Source organism: Garra rufa, chromosome 17, assembly GCF_049309525.1.
Source record: "Garra rufa chromosome 17, GarRuf1.0, whole genome shotgun sequence".
In the NCBI taxonomy this organism is placed as follows: Eukaryota; Metazoa; Chordata; class Actinopteri; order Cypriniformes; family Cyprinidae; genus Garra; species Garra rufa.
Window position 1 is genome coordinate 35,449,681 of NC_133377.1, and position 19,701 is coordinate 35,469,381.

General features: G+C 35.6%; 1 protein-coding gene across 1 annotated transcript; it reads right to left on the bottom strand.

Annotated features, from left to right (window-relative positions):
• Positions 1 to 7,271: 7,271 nt before the first annotated feature.
• Positions 7,272 to 17,040, bottom strand: rfx5 (regulatory factor X, 5). Its single transcript, XM_073821274.1, has 9 exons — positions 16,949 to 17,040; positions 14,953 to 14,986; positions 14,519 to 14,601; positions 11,891 to 12,010; positions 11,598 to 11,714; positions 10,763 to 10,841; positions 10,349 to 10,547; positions 9,488 to 9,582; positions 7,272 to 8,617 (listed from the first exon to the last, which is right to left on the bottom strand). Exons 1-9 carry the CDS (start codon positions 17,038 to 17,040, stop codon positions 7,625 to 7,627), a joined length of 1,812 nt encoding a protein of 603 aa, XP_073677375.1. The 3' UTR covers positions 7,272 to 7,624.
• Positions 17,041 to 19,701: the final 2,661 nt, after the last annotated feature.

A 19,701-nucleotide genomic window follows, 5' to 3' on the forward strand; every position in this document is an offset into this window, starting at 1 on the left:
TATTTCCAGATTTAAACTGGAAAAAAATCCCAGATTTCATTAATGTGGTCAGTTACGACAGTTTGGGGTAGTTTTAAAATAATACTTCTATTCAGGAAGGATGCATTCAATTGATCAAAATTGACAGTAAAAACCTTTATAATATTACAAAAGATGTCTATTTCAAATAAATGCTGAAAAACAAATCTGTTTTCAACATTTTTAAAATCAAACTGAAGATTGGAGTAATGGCAAGTATAAACTCAGCATAAATTACATTTTCGTTGGTCATTTTTGAACGCGATGCTATTGGTCTAATAGGATTCAATGATCTATGCTAAGCTATGCTAAAAGTGATATCGCCAGAACAGGAAAACAGCTGAATGGATTTCAAAACGGTAAAACTCAACTTATTAACTCAGCAGGAGTTGGAGAATGAGCCTATTTCCAAAAAAAGTGGAGTGTTCCTTTAAGATACTTCTTTAAAAAACATTTTCAAAATCCTCCAATCCCAAAACTTTTAAACAACATTATTTTACATTTTCTACGTAAAACTATATATTTCATTTAACCTAGGTTAAATTTAAGCTCCTTTCAAAGCATTTAAACACAAGTATATATCATTTAAACATGTGAAAGTGGGTGAAGTGGTTCACAAACACTTGATATAAAGAAACACATCATACATATTGTTTATTAGTGCTGATTTATGAAAATGTGCTCACAGTCAGATAATATCATTTCATTTTTTTTTTTTATATGGAAGATGTCCAATTGAACAGTTTTAACACGAAAAAAAACACATGAAATACAAAAAAAGCAAAACCTTTCAAATAGAAGACCTTATAAGTACAAAAACAAAGACCATACAAGGTGCTGCATTTCATCTTTTTCTCCCCCTGTGTGCTTTCCGTTAAGAAAATTAAAGTGCAAGACAAACACCAGGGTTCAAATGTTTTCCAAAAAAAGCGACGCAACTCCAAACGAATATCAGATCCTTTGTGACAACTCCTTAAAAACATATTCAATACACAAACCATGCATGGACTGACTAAAAAAAAAAAGGCGGCAATCAGATTCAGATTAGAACATTAGACATGTTTAGATGTCTATGGGAAAAATGGCATAGTACTGACACTCACAACAAATGAACACTTTCCACGGGGTCCATAGAAAACCGATTTCTCGCGACTAATTAACAATTCTACATGACTCGGTGAGATGTGCTAGACACGGTCGCAATTGGTTTCTTTTGAGTTTGTCACAATGAAACAATGGGAATTACCAACACTGATGGGTAATTACAACACACGCTCCTCATCAGATCAGCGTGTCATTTTGGTTTTCCTTCTTTTCGAGGGCAACAGTTTTGAGAGCCTTTACCAAAGAGTAAAAACAAAGATTCCACTCGATGCTTCAGAGCCAAATCACAACCTCATAAATAATGCAAAAAAAATGGATATTTACAGAGCACAGTGGTTTGTATGAGGCACTATGTTGTACTGAACATGTAACATTTCTGTGGTGTGACATTGTACTTGCAACAAAAAACAACGTTTTTTGTCAATGGACTGAGGATATGAATAATCATATGCCCAAATGTTTTCATGTTTGTTCCCATGAAATAACCCTTTTAAACTGCTTTCAATCACTTTACTGCTCCAGATCTGTCAAATCTGATTATTCACTCCATTCATTCCTTAAAGGAGAGGTTCACTTCTAGAACAGAAATTTACAGTTAATGTACTCACTCCCTCGTCATCCAAGATGTTTATGTCTTTCTTTCTTCAGTCGTGAAGAAATTCTGTTTTTCGAGGAAAACATTTTAGGATTTTTTCCCCATATAGTGGACTTCTATGGTGCCCTGAGTTTGAATTTCCAAAATGCAGTTTAAATGCGGCTTCAAACGATCCCAGCCGAGGAAGAAGAGTCTTATCTTGAGAAACAAGTTTATTTATTTTTATTTTGTACAATTTATAAACTTTTTAATCTCAAACGCTGGTCTGTTTTTTTGGTTCAAGACAGTTAGGGTATGTCGAACAACTCTCATCTTTTCTCCCTCAACTTCAAAATCGCTGTTTTACCTTTTTGTTAAGGGTATTTGATCTTCTTCTCAGAAAAAAAACTGAGTTCAGGCAGAGCTAGACAAGATGTAAACTAGATGAATTCTAAAAAATTGTCCTAGAATTTTAAGATAACATCTCAAAATATTTATTTTTCCAAAATTTTGTTTGCTCTCTGCAACTTAAAGTTTTTCAGAATTCCGAGTTTAAATCACATAATTTTGACTTGTTTTTTAAATTAGAACTTTGAGTTTACATCTCGCAATTGTAAAATTTCTTTAGAATTTGGAGTTTACATCTAAATTTTTTTTTTAAGTTTATGTCTTGCAATTTTTGACATTTCAGTTTACGTCATAATTTTGATTTTTCTTTCAGAATTCTGAAATTACATCTTGCAAATTTTGAAACTTTTTTTTGACAGATTACATCTCAATTTATATTTTTTTTCAGAATTTAGAGTTTACATCTCATAATTTTGACTTTTTCAGAATTCTGAGTTCACGTCTAGCAGTTTTGACTTTTTTTCAAATTTTCTGAGTTTAAATCACATAATTTTGACTTTTTTTATTAGAATTGAGTTTACGTCTCGCAATTTTGACATTTTTGCAGAAATCTGAGTTTACATCTCACAATTCTGACTTTAACTTTTTTTTTTTTTTTTACAATTTTTACTTTTTTCCTTCGAATTAAGTTTGTCTCGCAATTTTGACATTTCTTCAGAATTCTGAGTTTACGTCATAATTTAGATTTTTTTTTTTCAGAATTCTGAATTCACATCTTAAATTTTTTTTTCTTTTTTGACAGTTTGCATCTCATAATTTTGACATTTAAGAATTCTGACTTCGTGTCTTGCAGTTTTGAAATTTTTCAGAATTCTGAGTTTACTTTTTTTCCAGAATTAAGTTTACGTCTTGAAATGTTGACATTTCTTCAGAATTTGGAGTTTACGTCATAATTCTGATTTTTTCATTCTGGGTACACCATCTCATAGTTTTGACTTTTTTCAGAATTCTGAAATCAAACTTTTTCTGAAATTTTTTTTGACAATTTACATCTCAATTTTTATTTAAATTTTTTGTTTACATCTCATAATTTTGATGTTTTTTTTTTTTTCAGAATTCTGACTTCACGTCTTACAATTTTGATCTTTTTTTTTTTAAATTCTGGGTTTACATCACATAATTTCGACTTTTTACTTGGTTGTAAACAATCCCAGCCGAGGAAGAAGGGTCTTATCTAGCGAAACGATTGTTTGTTTTTTTATTACAATTTATATATTTTTAAATCTCAAACGCTCGTTTTGTCTTGCTCTACCTGAACTCTGTTTTTTTTTCTGATTCAATACAGTTGGGGTATGTCGAAAAACTCCCATCTCATTTTCTCTCTCAACTTCAAAATTGCCCTACACTGCTGTTTTAACTTGATCATCTTCTCTGAAAAAAAGGCATAGCTAGACAAGACAAGCATTTGAGGTTAAAAAGTATATAATTTATAATATACATATAAAATTTATAATATATATATATATATATATATATATATATATATTTATTTTTTATTTTTTTTTAAATAACCAATCGTTTTGCTAGATAAGACCCTTCTTCCTCGACTGGGATCCTTCACAACTGCATTTAGGATCATTTGAAGCCACGTTTAAACTGCATTTTAGAAGTTCAAACTCGGGCACCATAGAAGTCCACTATATGGAGAAAAATCCTGAAATGTTTTCCTCAAAAGACAATTTCTTTTATGACTGAAGAAAGAAAGAAAGAAAAAGAAAGAAAGAAAGAAAGAAAGAAAGAAAGAAAGAAAGAAAGAAAGAAAGAAAGAAAGAAAGAAAGAAATGAACATCTTGGATGACAAGGGAGTGAGTACATTATCTGTAAATTTTTGTTCTGGAAGTGAACTTCTCCATTAATCATTAAGCAATTTGTTAGATTCATATTAATCTAACGTCCCACTGTTCAGTCATCTAAACAAGTGTTCTTGTTAAAGTGTTCTTAAAAAAATTGTCTGATATTTTATTTCACAGGATACTGAATTGCTGTTGTCAGGATATTAAGATATAACATTAGTATTCAAATCTCAAGACTGCAAATGAGGCAAAATATTAGACCTGTGCACTGCCCTCAAACCAATAGTTCACTCAGAAATGAAAACTTGTTTAAAATGTACTTACCCTCAGGCCATCCAAGATGTTTCCTAGTTTGTTTCTTCATCAGAACAGATTTGGAGATTTGGAGAAATTTAGACGCAGTATTACATCACTTGCTCACCAATGGATCCTCTGCAGTGAATGGGTGCCGTCAGAATGAGTGTTCAAACAGCTGATAAAAACATCACAATAATCCATATGACTCCAGTCCATCATTTGATGTCTTTTAAAGTGAAAAGCTATGTGTTTTAACAAAGCTGAATCAGGAGATGATGGATTTGTTTCTTGCAAACACACAGCTTTTCACTTCACAAGATGTTAAATGATGGACTGAAGTAGTGTGAGTTGTTCGTGGATTATTGTGATGTTTTTATCAGCTGTTTGGACTCTCATTCTGACGGCACCCATTCACTGCAGAGGATTCTTTGGTAAGCAAGTGACGCAATGCAAAATTTCAGTTGAAAAAAACAAACTTAGTTGGTCTGAGGGTAAAAACATGTTCATTTCAGGATGAACTATTCCTTTAAAAGGGAAAAAAAAAATATAATAAACACAAATGATCAAAAAGCTACAGGCCCAACCAACATCACATTGTACAAAATAAAAGTTCCTGTCATCCATTAATTTTGGTTAGAGTCCAACTTTAAATCATGACATATATAGCACATTCATTTCACAAGCCTAAATGTATTTATGCTGTTTGACAGCCGGTTGCCATTTTGCAACCATTGTACCATGGTAAATCTACCCAGAATCAGCACCGGTGAGCAGCGGATGTTAAGTGCAGTCATACTGCTGATTGGTGAACTCGCTGCAATGTGAATCACAATCATTTGCGTTGTTAGTTAAACCCGTTTAGCTTTTTTAAAGCACCATTACTCCATAGTAAAATCATCACCTCTAGTCATTTCCCATCTCACTTATATTACTACAACATTTGAATAAATAGCAACATCTGACTCCAAATCTCTATCTCAAGTGCCTATTAAACCTCTGATAACCATCAACAGCCTTTGTTCTTCTGAAGTAAACCTTAAAGGAGATTTTTCTCTCAATTCACAGCCTTCAAATGTGATAAAGCGCATCAACTTATACTCATAAAGGAGAGCTGCTACAAACAAATCCATTTTCAAATTCCATATTACAAATGAAATAAACGGTCTCCGTCACATTTATGGACCTTCGGCTAAGATCAAGTGCAGTATCTGAAAAAACAACAAATGTTGAGTATTTCAAGGCTATAAAAAAAAGAGCAAAATTCTCCTTTAAGATGATAATCTACACAAAAAGACGCTGTTGTGGCTTAAGCTTTGTAAAATTTGTATAAATAAATAATTAGTAAATATTTCAGTTTAAATTTAAATAATATACTCAAATTTCAGCAATTTACCATCTAACGTTTTGTACATGCTTTTAGGGTGACAGTGCACACTTTACTAGTCACTAATAATTATAATATTCCATAGTAGCAATATAGTGACGATGGCTATACATTTGCAAAATAAAATTTTTCATTCGTTCTGGTATGCTTTATCTTTGAAGATATTCTTCTGGGCTCACAGATAAACTATTTACAACTATTAAGTGCTAAATTATGTTGCTGTAAGAGAACGACTGGACAGACCTGAACGCATGGGGAAGAGGTTTAGAGAAGAATCCCGAAATCACAGCCTCATTTGCATATTTAAAGGGACTTAAGAGGTCTTTTTCCATCCGTCTACACTGTGCACCATCTGAACCAGTAGTGTCTTCTCGACCTTCACAACAGCAACTCGATGTAGTAATTTTGAAGATTTACGACGTCTAAAAAAAACTGAACTAATAAACCCAATCATTGGGTGAGGGAGGGACTTTGAGAACCCTGAAGTTGCAAACCCGTAATACCACTCTTTGTCATCTGAACAGCTAGAAAACACACTTGAATGTCTCAATTCATGTTTACAAACACAAACATGCAAGGACGGTTAGAGCAAAAAAGACCAACTGCCTTCTTATGGCACTGAGAATGGTGACAAACGCCGACAGATAGTAAGCAGTTCCTTGGTAACTCTGATGAATTATCTTTTTTTCTTTTTTTCGATTTCATCTTTTTGTTTTATAACTGAGCTGAACCAGATTGGACTGTTACAGTTTAAGTAAAAAATTTAAGTACACCTAGCAGAATATGCAAAATGTTAATTATTTTATTAAAATAAGAGGGATCATGCAAAACGCATGTTATTTTTTCTTTATTACTGACCTGAATGATTCACAGCTGTGTTTTTTGTTTAGTAATAGTTGTTCACGAGTCCCTTATTTGTCCTGAACAGTTAAACTGCCCGCTGTTCTTCAGAAAAATCCTTCAGATCCTACAATTCTTTGTTTTTTCACCATTTTTGTGTATTTGAACCCTTTCTAAAAATGATTGAATGATTATAAGATCCATCTTTTTACACTGAGGACAACTGAGGGACTCACATGCAATTATTAAGAAGTTTCAAACGCTCACTGATGCATAGAGTCAGGGGTGTAAACTTTTGAACAAAATGACATTTTGTACATTTTTCTTATTTTGCCTAAACATCATATATATTTTTTTACATTTAGTACTGCCCTTCAGAAGCTACAGAAGGTACTTACATGCTTACCAAGACAAAATAGCTTACATTTACCCTGATCTTCAAATTCAAAAAGTTTTCACTTCCCTCCTTCTGAAGCATCAGTGAGTGTTTGAACCTTCTCTAATAGTTGCACGAGTCCCTCAGTTGTTCTCCAATCATTGTTGAAAAGGGTTCAAATAAACAAAAATGCTGAAAAACCAAGGAATTTGTGGGATCTGAAGGATTTTTTTGAAGAACAAGAGACTATTAAGAATCAAGTGTATGTACACTTTTAAACTGAGTCATTTCATAAATTCAACTATTATTTTCTCTATATGTAAACATCTTACATGTGAAATATCTTATTCAAGTCTGTACGAAATAAAAAATTAATATGGATTTTGTTTGATCCCTCTTATTTTGGTAAAACAATTATTTTGCATTTTCTTCAAGGTGTATGTAAACTTTTGACTTTAACTGTATTTGTGAGTATATCTGTTTGTTTCAATTTTCAATGCTCTAAAATTCACTCTTTCTTGTCAAAACAGTCAAAACTTTAGTTTTAGGCCACTTAAATTCATAATCTCTTCTTAAGCACTCCTGAAATCATCAGGAATTCACTTGTGTCTTGTATTAATAGTATGAAAATATGAGTGTAGTTGCTGTTTGAAGGCAACAACGACAGGTTGTACTTCTATACATCATTTTACACAGAAAGCAGACATACCCAGTCGAGCTCAGCCAAGATGGTACACCTCAGTTTGACTACAAGCTAGTATGCAATTCACAGAAGCACTGGAAAGGCATTGCACATTGAGATCAGGGAGTCGGTTGCTGCTGTGCTGCTGTTATGGGGCGTCTGGTTTTGGGGGTTCTCCGAACGAGGAGCCGAAGGAGCTGGGAATACCTGCTGAGTTTGGCATGGAATCAACCTGTGGCTCCACAGGAGTCAGAGTAATTTCCACTTCTCCTCTGTCCTCTAATAACGTCGCCGGCGGGAGGTATGAAATGGTGGACTGTGGCACTTCTAGGTGAGCCGGCCTTCCTTCTCTGGATAACGGCGCACGCTGGATGACCATTCTGCGGCTCAGCTCGTAACTCGGTTGGTTGGGGCCTTGCATTAGTAGGACGGACTGCTGCTTCTCAGGTTCTGGTGCAGCTTGACAATGCACCACTACACCTCTATGCTCAGCGTCTGTCACTTCTTGGATGGTCGGAAGTTGGCTAAGCATTAAACCTTGCTGGTCCTGGATCAAGATTTCCACCAACTGTGAAGGAGCGGCTGGTGCACAGGAAGGCAAGGCTTTTTGGATTACTCCTCTTGTGAGCAAAGCTGGATTTGGATTTGAGGTTGGGACTGATTGCACCTGCGTTGCCATATCTTCTGGTCTTTGCTTTCTAGGTCGTCCTCTTTTGCGTTTTTGAGTAACACCAGCAGCTGACACTGAGGTGGATGGGTCAGGGCCCCGCTTAGGAGCTGCCGGTCGTGCTCTCTGGACGACCGGAGTCGGAGCAGCGGACGTGGCGACAGTGACTGATGTTTTCTCACGCTCTGGGTAAGAGAGACTCATGCCTGATGGTAGAATCATAACAGGGACGGTGCCCCCTGGTTGAGAGGGTATAGTTGTGACTGTAATGGGCAAAGTGACTTGAACGCTGCCCGAATCGGCTGGTGCAAGACACGGTGGGGAGGTTTTCTCTGGAACGGTGCCTCTGGGAAGGAGCTGAGGCAGCTTTTTCATATAGGCCTCCACTCGAGCAGACTCAACCTTATTGGCTGGTTTATCACTGACCTGCTGCTTATTTGATGGCGGCTGTTCCACACCGTCTTTCTCTTTTTGCTGCCAAAAACATCACAACAGTACTATATTTACTATTTATAGTACACATACTACTGCTAATATGTAACATTACCACAAAACAAACATGACAAGGTGATCAGGATTGATTGGCTGATTTTATCCCACTAATGACCTGGCTAATTACCAAAAAAAAATTGCCATTAAAGGGATAGTTCAACCAAAAACTAAAATTACCCTATGATTTTATCACCCTCAAGCTGTCGGACGCAAAGTATAAAACAAGCATTTGTAAAGAAAAATGTTGGAAGATTTTGATATAACCAGATATAAGATGTTAACATATATATAACATATTCTCACCGGAGCTTACGCTACACTTACGCCTAACGTCATTCGCTGGAAAGCCACTATCTCTTGAATGTGTGTGCGACAGAGATTATGGCGTCTAAACTTTTAAATATGGATGTGTTTCTTACACAGACACATTGATTCACTTCAGAAGGCCTTTATTATCCCCCGGAGCTGTGTGGAGTACTTTTTATGATGGATTGATGCACCTTATTGGAGATTGAAAATCTCAACAGCCATTCACTCCCATTATAAAGCTTGGAAGAGCCAGGATATTTTTTTATATAACTCCGATTGTATTTGTATGAAAAAAGAAAGTCATACACACCTAGGATGACTTGAGATGGTGAGCAAATCATGGAGTAATTAAAATTTTTCAGTGAACTATCCTTTTAAATATTGATTTCAGTTAAGAAATATAAAAGTAGCACAGATACGTAGGAAATCAGTTGACTGGGACATTTATCAAGAATACGGTTTAGCATTCATACAGTCATTATACACAAAAATATTTTATGATACTATATTACAGAGAAATTTAAAATTTTAGACCAGTAATACCTTATTTTCTGCACTGGCATTATCTTCTTCTGCTCCACCTGCTCGGGAAGCTGCTGGAATCTTTTTGATCACTTTATGCGGTTTGGAAGGTCCACCTATGAAAACCGAAAACAAACCATGAATGTAGTTTCAATCCTAAAACAAAATCAGGGTTATTATTGTTAACTAAAAACATTACAAAAATCATTATTTGAAATATATATTAAAACTCATTTAAACTTCAGTGTTAAATCATCTACTTGCCAAGGCAACATTTAGCATTTTCTTTAATAAAAATTAAACTAAAACATAATAAAACTACATAGACAAAAAATAATAATAATAATAATAATATAAAAAAAATTTAAATCACACAAAATTACTAAAACTTGAATTAAATGAAAACAGAAAATACAACCTAATTCCTAATAAAGATACAACCTAATAAAGATGTTAACAATAACGAAAATAGTACATCAATGTCATCACAATAATACCGAGACCTTTGTTCATCTTTGGAACACAAATAAAGTCATTTCTGATGAAATCAGAGAGTTTTCTGACCCGGCATAGACAGCAACGCAACTTATTTTGGCTTTCTTTGCACACACAAAGTATTCTTGTAGCTTTATAAAATTACAGTTGAACCACTGAGGTCACATGGACTATTTTAACGAGGTCCTTACTATCTTTCTGGGCCTTGAATGCAGTAGTAGCGTTGCTATCTATAGAGGGTCAGAAATTTCTCTGATTTAATCAAAAATATCTTCATTTGTGTTTCACAGATGAACAAAGGTCTTACGGGTTTGGAATGACATGAGGGTGAGTAATTAATGACAGAATTTTCATTTAACATATCATATTACTATTTACTTTACATACCTGCCAGAGCAGCTGAAGTGACGAGCTCAGCTTGGCTGCAGCGTGGGTTGACAATGTGCTCCTGTACAAGAAAGCGTGCAATTTCTACCACCGTGTCAAAAGAGCGCTTCAGGATCTTCTGGGCCCAGTCACATATGAGTTCGCAGGCTGCTTCAGTGACCTCTTGCTTGTAGGTTTGCACCAGTTCTGTCAGTTCAGACTGGAGGTAATACATGACATGTACACATAAATACAACATTTAAGCATAAACATATGTTTCTCTTCTAGTCAAAAAAAAAAATCTGATCTGACAACTTATCAATGGCTTTCAACCCTGTTCCAGTTCCAGGGGAACAGGGTTGAAAACCACTGACCTATATTATATTAAGTGAAAGAAATTTAGTGGAAAAGCCATTACTAAGTAGAAAATCATACCGGGTCATTTTTGAGGTCCAGGTTGGGGAGTAATGGCATGTTTAACACAGTCTTTCGTCGTATCCCACTATAGCAATATGTGCTGGCAATTATGTTAAGGGACTCTGTGCTATACCTTAGGTTTAATCAAATATAGCTATAAAGCAGATGTTTAGTTCAAATTCAGTTAAATCAACTGAATGAATTTAAGGCATGAAATGACATTTATTCGTCAAACATATAAAGCCATCTTAAAAATCTCTCTAAAACCAACCATTACAGAACTCTATCAAGAGTGCTTACGATGTATAGAAAGCCACCTAAATGTCTCAAATGTGTCCCTGGACCACAAAACCAGTCTTAAGTAGCATGGGTATATTTGTAGCAATAGCCAAAAATATATTGTATGGGTCAAAATTATCGATTTTTCTTGTATGCCAAATAATCATTAGGATATTAAGTAAAGCTCATGTTCCACAAAGATATTTTGTAAATTTACTCCTGTTAATATATCGAAAGTTAATTTTTAATTAGCTATTTGCATGGCTAAGAACTTAATTCGGACAACTTTAAATTAGATTTTCTCAGTATTTTGATTTTTTCGCACCCTCAGATTCCAGATTTTCAAACAGTTGTCTCTTGGCCAAACATTAATGGAAAACGTATTTATTTGGCTTTCATATGATGTATAAATCTCAATTTAAAATTTACCCTAATGGCTGGTTTTGTGGTCCAGGGTCACAAATATTTAGAAATATTTAACAGTTGAATATGTGAACCCTGGACAGGGTTTTACAAATCATAAATGTTTGTCTTCGTTTTATACAAATAAATTACATTAGAGACAAAAGGATATTTGGACTGTCCTCTACCACCCAGTCTTCGTGCCTTAATGTTTGGGAAGATGTCTCGGATGATTTTGCCAAAATTTGCTGCACTTAGAGGCCGATGCTGTAAGTTGTCACAGTGCTTCCTGTTTAGACATAAAAGCCAGTAGGTAATCATTGTATTTCGTGAAAAAGTGCAAAGCGGACAAAAAAAACAGATGATTGACCCTTAAAAGTCTAGGAAAACAGCCAGAAAGTTTTCACATTAAAATTTTACTCAGTCTAAGAGGTTTGTGTGCATATTCTGCACCCCAGTTCTTACCGGTATGTCTCGTAAACATCTTGTTTAGGCAGGCAGGTGTCAGGATGTTCTTCCAAGTGGCTACGGATCCAGTTGCAGGTGTGAAGCTGGTCTGCAGTGTTGACCGAGTTTGAATCACCACTGGTACACATAGAGTTGCAGTTTGCAAATACGTGTCACATTTAACATTTTTTTCTCACATTTGTGTTATTTCTAGCTAACCTGATTGGCTGGTATTTTTTTTAAATGACTTAAAAAAGGCCAATAGATGCAAAATTAACTTCTACATGGTGTTTGTATATAAAAGTGACTTAGCAGTATGGGGACACAAACACACCACAATGACAAAAATCCATTCACTCCTTTTTTAATCCCCAAAAAGCCTAAACAGTCTCAATTATCAAGTAGTTTTTTTTTTTTATTTCTGAGCAGTATGGTGTCATATGGCTCAGGCCCTGCCCACAACCGCTGACTAGGAGTAGGCATCTTCAGGCACTTCAAGATCCGATTCCAAAACGATTCTTGATCTACATTTTTCCCAATTAATTCTTCTGCTGTGCAAATACATTTTTCCGACTTAACATTTTACCAAAATGTAAAATTGCTGTTTCTATGTTTTTTGTTTATCTGATAGGTATGTAACAGTACTATCAATGTTGTGGTATCACAATAGCAAGACTCGATATCATTGTTGTCACATAGTTTTTAAAATATATTTAAACTTCATATTCTAACATAAAAAGTTCTTTAAAGTTGTGTTTTGGGCCATTATGCTTTGGCACAGTATCTGTCAAATGAACCTTATCACTGAACATAACTACACTCATTAATTCCACAGAGGTGGAACTGGAGTTAATTTGGCTCTGTAGTGACCAGTACTGGCTTCATTCAGGCGATCGGCTTGTGATTCTTTTTTTTCTGTGCCTCAGAATGGCTCAGTTCACAGTGAATGCAGTTGTTTAATGCATGCGCTGTGAGTTTAGTGCACGTTTGGGACAGCAACGGCCACCAGTTATGCTTTACTTTCACAGCAGATGATTACAGCATTTCACTAGATTTGTAGTGAGACACGTTTTTGTAAGCCTGTTGTCACTGAAGCTCGATTTTCTGTCAAAATAAAAGCTGTACTGCCGTTTTCCTCAAAATAAAAGCTTAAAAGTGCAGTATGAATTGCTGACAGCTAGCCGTTTAAATGGGTAGCATTAGGAAAGAAGTATCATATTTTCTTTACTGTAGTGTAAAGAAAAAATAATATACAATATTCATTTTCATTTAATTTACAGTGCAATATGGCTATTTCTGGCATAGGAATAACAATAATATAACATTGTTATTTCTATTATTATACTCTAATTTGGTTGGTTCCCTAAAAAAAACGGTATGAATGCAATTTAGGCTGAGACAGTATACCACAACTAAAAAGAGGATTGAGTCCCCTTTAAAGTTAGGGTAAGTCAATTCACTCTCTTTTTTCTGATTTAACTTTTCTTAGTTAAGAACGTGAGTTTGAGCTCTTAATTTTGAACTCTCAAAGTGCATTAGTCTAGCCTAGAATCTAGACGCGCCCCTAGCGGCAGCAAATTACATTTGCTTCCAAGGGCAGTCTAGTAACTCTCCGTTCACTTGAGATTTCTAAAAATCCAAAATCGACCGGGCCAATCATGAGTCGGTGGGCGGGCTTAACATGATGACGACTGACGTGCGACCATAAGTTCTGTCAGACATTCTCTGGTTCTGTGAATTATGCGTGAGAAATAGAGCGATGGCTCTATTGAGGATGAATGGATGAATAATACGTTGTTTATATTTATTGAGTTTAAACGTGAAAATGTCTAGTATTATTGTATTAGTGTACTGTGATTAAAGAGGATCACAATGCTGAAAAAGCATGTTTGGATTTTAAATCAAAATAACGGATAAATGTTGTGTTTGTGGTAAAGAGCCACGGATCAGTTACGGACGCTGTGTGAAAGCAAAACGAGTCCGTGCTGCTTTTGCACCGCATACATAACGCACACGGACTGCAGACGCACTGTAGATGGAGTATGTGTGAAACAGGCGTCAGACATTCTCTGGTTCCGTGAATTACGCGTGAGAGATAGAGCGATGGCTGCCGCTAGTGAACAACTTTCTTTCGAATCGACTTTGGCCGCCACTCTGAAAGACTTGAAGTTAAGCTTTTCCACAACACACATGCAAGGAACTCGCTTTTCCGTCGCTCTGACTACGTAGTACGTCACCTTCTTCGTTGCTCTGATTGGTTGTAGCGCTATCCTATTGCGTGGAGAGGGAGTTTGAAAGACAACCGTTTATCCCACCCCTCTGGTTGAGCTATGGAGAGTGCCCAGACCCTACATTTATGTGGGTCTGGCTTGTCAGGCTAGCATTAGTCAGAATAATTTAACTTTAAAATGTACAAAATTGAATTTTCCCCCTTATTTTTGTAATAATTTTAATACCGCAATAAATATTGCATCGTAGACTTCATACAAAGATATTACTGTATAGTGAGATTTTGATATCATTATATCCCTAGCATCTGATGTCCCCTTCAAGGGACATCAAATATTTTAATTTACTATTCAGAATTGATACAAATATACAGATTGAAAAAGGCTGAATGAAGTGTATTCATGTGATTTTATGTACCTCTTCTCTCCTGCGCCTGGACCTGAGGGTAGCTGTAAGTAAAGGTAGAGTTTGTCGTTGTCAGAGAAACGCTGTACATCTTCCTGAAAGGAGACATGTCACAGGGAGAAAGAGGGATTAAGTGCAAGAAAAACACTGTAAATGTACAAATACACTAAATACGTGCAAGATATTATACTATAGAACAAAGAGCAGTTGTAACACAATATAAACATGTAGCTGCATGGTAATAATAGATCTGAACTGCTAACGTTGTGGGTTTAAACATATGTATATGAGATTATATAAACGTTTACTATTTTCTCTGGGGTTTATACTATAGCTAATAAGAAGTGTCACCCTGTAATATTCTTGTTTTAATTAAGACTGAAAATCCACTTGATATAAATTATACAATTTCAGAAGACTACAATTTTATCCTCTAAGAAACTTACCAAAATTTTGTCCACTTTGCCCTGCACATTTTTACTATGAAAAGATAGGAAAAAAAGAACATGCATATATTTACACATATCCACATAAACACATGTATGATGCATACATCACTAGTTGCATTTCCATTACCCTTTAAAATGTGCCAATTAAAATAGCAAACTGAAAATATGCCCTAATGGAAATGTGTCAATTGTGCAAAAACTCCCATATATCGCAAAAAAGTTTTTACGCTCACAAGAGGTGGTTTTTCAGGCAATTAAAAAAAGGAATAATATTTCACAAAACAGCAATGGAAACGTTTTTTTTTTCTTCCGCATTTACAGGTCACATTCGATTAAATATAGCCAAAATCACACACAAAAATCGGTTGCCATGACTTCTCACAAGAGAAAAATGGTTTTAGTCACATAACATCGGTTAATGGAAACGCCGTCATTTCGCAATACTTTTAAATCAACATTTGTAAAATATTGCCAAAGTTTTGCGCAAATCTGTAATGGAAATGTGTTTACTTACATTAAGGGTGTGGGCTTCAACTTAAAAGATCAGTTCACCCAAAAAATAAAAAATAGAAATTGCTGATAATTACTAACCCTCAGATCATCCATGATGTTGATGTTTCTTCATCAAATTTAGCATTCCATCATTTGCTCACTAAATGGATTTGTTTCTTACAAACATGCAGCTTTTCACTTAAGAAGATGTTAAAGGGATAGTTCACCCAAAAATGAAAATTTGATGTTTATCTGCTTACCCCCAATGCATCCAAGATGTAGGTTACTTTGTTTCCTCAGAAAAACACAAACGAAGATTTTTAACGAAAACCGGTGCAGTCTGCCAGCCTTATCATGGACATGGATGGGCACCAAACCTTTAAAAGTAAACAAAAACATGCACAGACAAATCCAAATTACACCCTGCGGCTCGTGACGATACATTGATGTCTTAAGACACGAAACGATCGGTTTTTGCGAGAAACTGAACAGTATTTATATCATTTTTTACCTTTGATACACAAGCACGTCCATCTGTCATGAGCACGAGTTTGGCATCAGTCACGTCACATGAGCACGCGCTCTGGCGTAGAATACGCAAACGTCGTAAGGGGAAATCAGTGAAAAGTCCCGGATGAGTTTGCGCAAACTAATGTAATCTTTTAGCTTTAAATTGGTTTAAACAATCAGGATACGCGCAAGTAATTACCATTTTGAATAGCCGCTATACCCACAATCTCTGTGCTCTGTGTAAACAATGAGTGTCGTATACATGCGACAGATCGCTTCCGGCGTTTGCGTATTCAACGACAGAGCGCGTGCTCATGTGACGTGACTGATGCCAAACTCGTGCACATTACAGGTGGACGTGGCTGTGTATCAAAGGTAAAAAATGATATAAATACTGTTCAGTTTCTCACAAAAACCGATCGTTTCATGTCTTAGGACATCAATGTATCGTCACGAGCCGCAGGGTGTGATTTGGATTTGTCCAAAGGTTTGGTGCCCATCCATGTCCATGATAAGGCTGGCAGACTGCACCGGTTTTCGTTAAAAATCTTCGTTTGTGTTTTTCTGAGGAAACAAAGTAACCTACATCTTGGATGCATTGGGGGTAAGCAGATAAACATCAAATTTTCATTTTTGGGTGAACTATCCCTTTAATTTATAGACTGGAGTGGTGTGGATTACTTGTGGGTTATTATGATGTTTTTATCAGCTGTTCGGACTCTTTTTTTGGGTGACGGCACCCATTCACTGCAGAGGATCCATTGGTGAGCAAGTGATGTACTGCTACATTTCTATAAACCCATTCCTATGAAGAAACAAACATCACCACATTTTGGACAGCCTGAGGGTGATTATATTTTCTACAAACTTTCATTTTTGGATGAACTGCTTCCTTAATGCTACAGCTCTACAAACATTGTACTTTTTTCCATTTTAACCATTTCTTCAGGAAATACATATTTGAAAAAGAGTAAAAGTAAAAAGTTCTTACGAAATGTTGCTTTTAAGCTTCTGCAGCAGCATACTGGGCTCCGTCTCCCCCTCCCCAGCCGAGGCATCTGCCTTTAACTGATCTTCTGCCATGTCTCAACCACACTGGACTGACAAACTGCATTCAGAACCCTCCTGGACCTGAAGCTCTAGAACATGAGGCAGATGTTAGTATGTGTTGTTGTTGTTGTTGTTGTTTTTTTAAATAGTAAACTATTTATAGGTTTATTGAGAGATTATTCTGCATGCAACCAGAACTTTGCACATTAGATCAATGCAACTAAAAGTCAATAATAAAAGTTGTTGTAGTGGTGGTGCAGTTTTAGACCATTTTTGTAGTGTTAAGCGTTTTAAAAACACTTTTCTTTAATATGCACAACAACTTAAAATCTGCTGTTAAAATGGCCTCACTGGTAAACATTCAATTCATCACATGTCTGTAAATGATCATCAGTTTCAATACAAACTGACATATTTAGGCCAGGTTTACACGTACAGCGACAGACTGTAAACACGAAATGAAACCACGCAAGCGCCTAATTCTCCCACGTCTAAACGCTCAAGATATTTTTCCCCATTTCGAAAATACAGCCACTCATGAAACTGTTGTCAGGTCAATCGGATAGCGACCATGCCCAAATACTGCAGGGCTGTTTTTCCTGCCCCAGTCCAGACATTTCCTCATATTCAGCGCACACGCGCCCAATGGAGATCTCAACATCAGAAACTGATGCTTTCAGCCGGTGTATGCATGATACCAGGATCAAATCCGCTCACTTTAATGCATGATTTCATCTAATATACAACTAGCACATGAGACATGCACAAGTCTGGTTGATTACACCCATGTGTATCTCTTTGTGGGCGTATTGAAAGGCCAACCAACCAGAAACTAGACGAAGCCATTGGTTATTTATGACCAAAAGCTCATTTTAGCGCAAGTTAACCATATTCTCAAACGCAAATGCTCATTGATCTCTAGAAATACACCTCACAGCAGTCTAGTTTAAATGAGCATGACATAGCAGCTAATAGGCTAGCGTGAGTTCGAACAGGCCGAATTGACGTCGACTAAACGAAACCGACATAAATGAACATCTACGTACTATAATTCATAATTTAATGACATTATTTATACAAAACAACTTTGGTTTTTAGTATATGTATGCACAAGCTAGCTATCGTTAATATCATTACCAAAGACTCTTGCTACAGAACTAGCTAGCCACACTTGTGCGCCTCGAAAACCTTCGATTATTACGTTAAAATACCTGGCCTTTCTCCTAAACTACACCTGTTATCAATGTACAAAGTTTACCTAGTGCAATATCTCATTCAAATACAAAATAATGGTAGCGTTTATTTTATAAACGAAAAAGAAACTACCTGAGACAAATATAGAGCAAAAATCCCCTTTCGGCTTATTTTGTGATTGGACGACTGTGTTATGTCTGCCTGACTACAAAGCAAAGCTCGACGCTAGTTGGCTGGTTTGAGTCATCCTACTTGGATACAGAATGAAACGGCGATTTGATTGGTTAATGGTTTTATGCGAGTAAAAAAGAAAGTCCTTTTAATATTCTGACAGGCAACTATCATTTTTGTATACATTTTCATGGAGCATAAATAGGTTTTATTGGCCTAACAATGATGAGCATTATCTTGAAATGTATAAATGTCATACTATGGCTTTGCATGGTGGTATTAACACTACTGTAGAATTATTTATTATTAACTGCCCTAAAGTAAATGCCAAGTAAAAGTCTTTACATGGCATTTACTTTTATGTACTGAAACACTTAATTTTAAAAGAAAGACCAGCTCATTTACGAACATAGCTTGTCATTCAATATTATAGCCCAATAAGCCCATACTTTAATATCAGGCTCAACTCAGTCATATAGGCAGGTGCACCATTAAGGGGGGGGTGGGAGTTAGGACAATTCTAAGGGCCCACGCCCTTTAGGGGCCCCCGGAGGTCTGCTTTGGTGTGGTAGGGGGGCCCAACCTCATATTTTTTCATAGGGCCCAAAATTGCGAGCGGCGCCCCTGCATATAGGAATATAACAAGAGCAACTTTTAATACTCATTTGATTAATTTCACTCCAGCTTTCACCTCAGACGAATTTAATGTGACATGAATTTACTGACAAATGATCCATTTAGGAGACCAGGTTGCAGTAATACATTGGCATATGTCTTTTGTTAAATATCACTGAGAAATTAAGATGTATATATGCTTTCATATTCTCCATCCTAATAACGTTTCATGGATAGAAAAGCTTTTATATCTATACAAGTACAAAGAAAACCATTATTATCTGTAGTTCAGGAAGACCTTTTGAATGATTATAAATGTCTAAAACAAATTAAAATTAGTGCTGTCAAATTAATAATCACGATTAACTGCATCCAAAATAAAAGTTTTTGTTTACATAATATATGTGTATGCTGTGTATATTTATCAGTATATATAAATACACACATATACAGCAAATATTTACATGTATGTTTATATTCATATTATAAATATTATATAAAAATATTTTTAATATATAAACATGTTTTTTTCTTAAATATATACATACATGTATGTGTATTTATACCATATACTATACATGTATATGTATACTTAATAAATATGCACAGCAGTACACACACACATATACTATATAATGTAAACAAAACTTATTTTGGATGCGATTAATCACGATTAATCGTTTGCCAGCACAAAATAACAAAAAATAAGCAAAA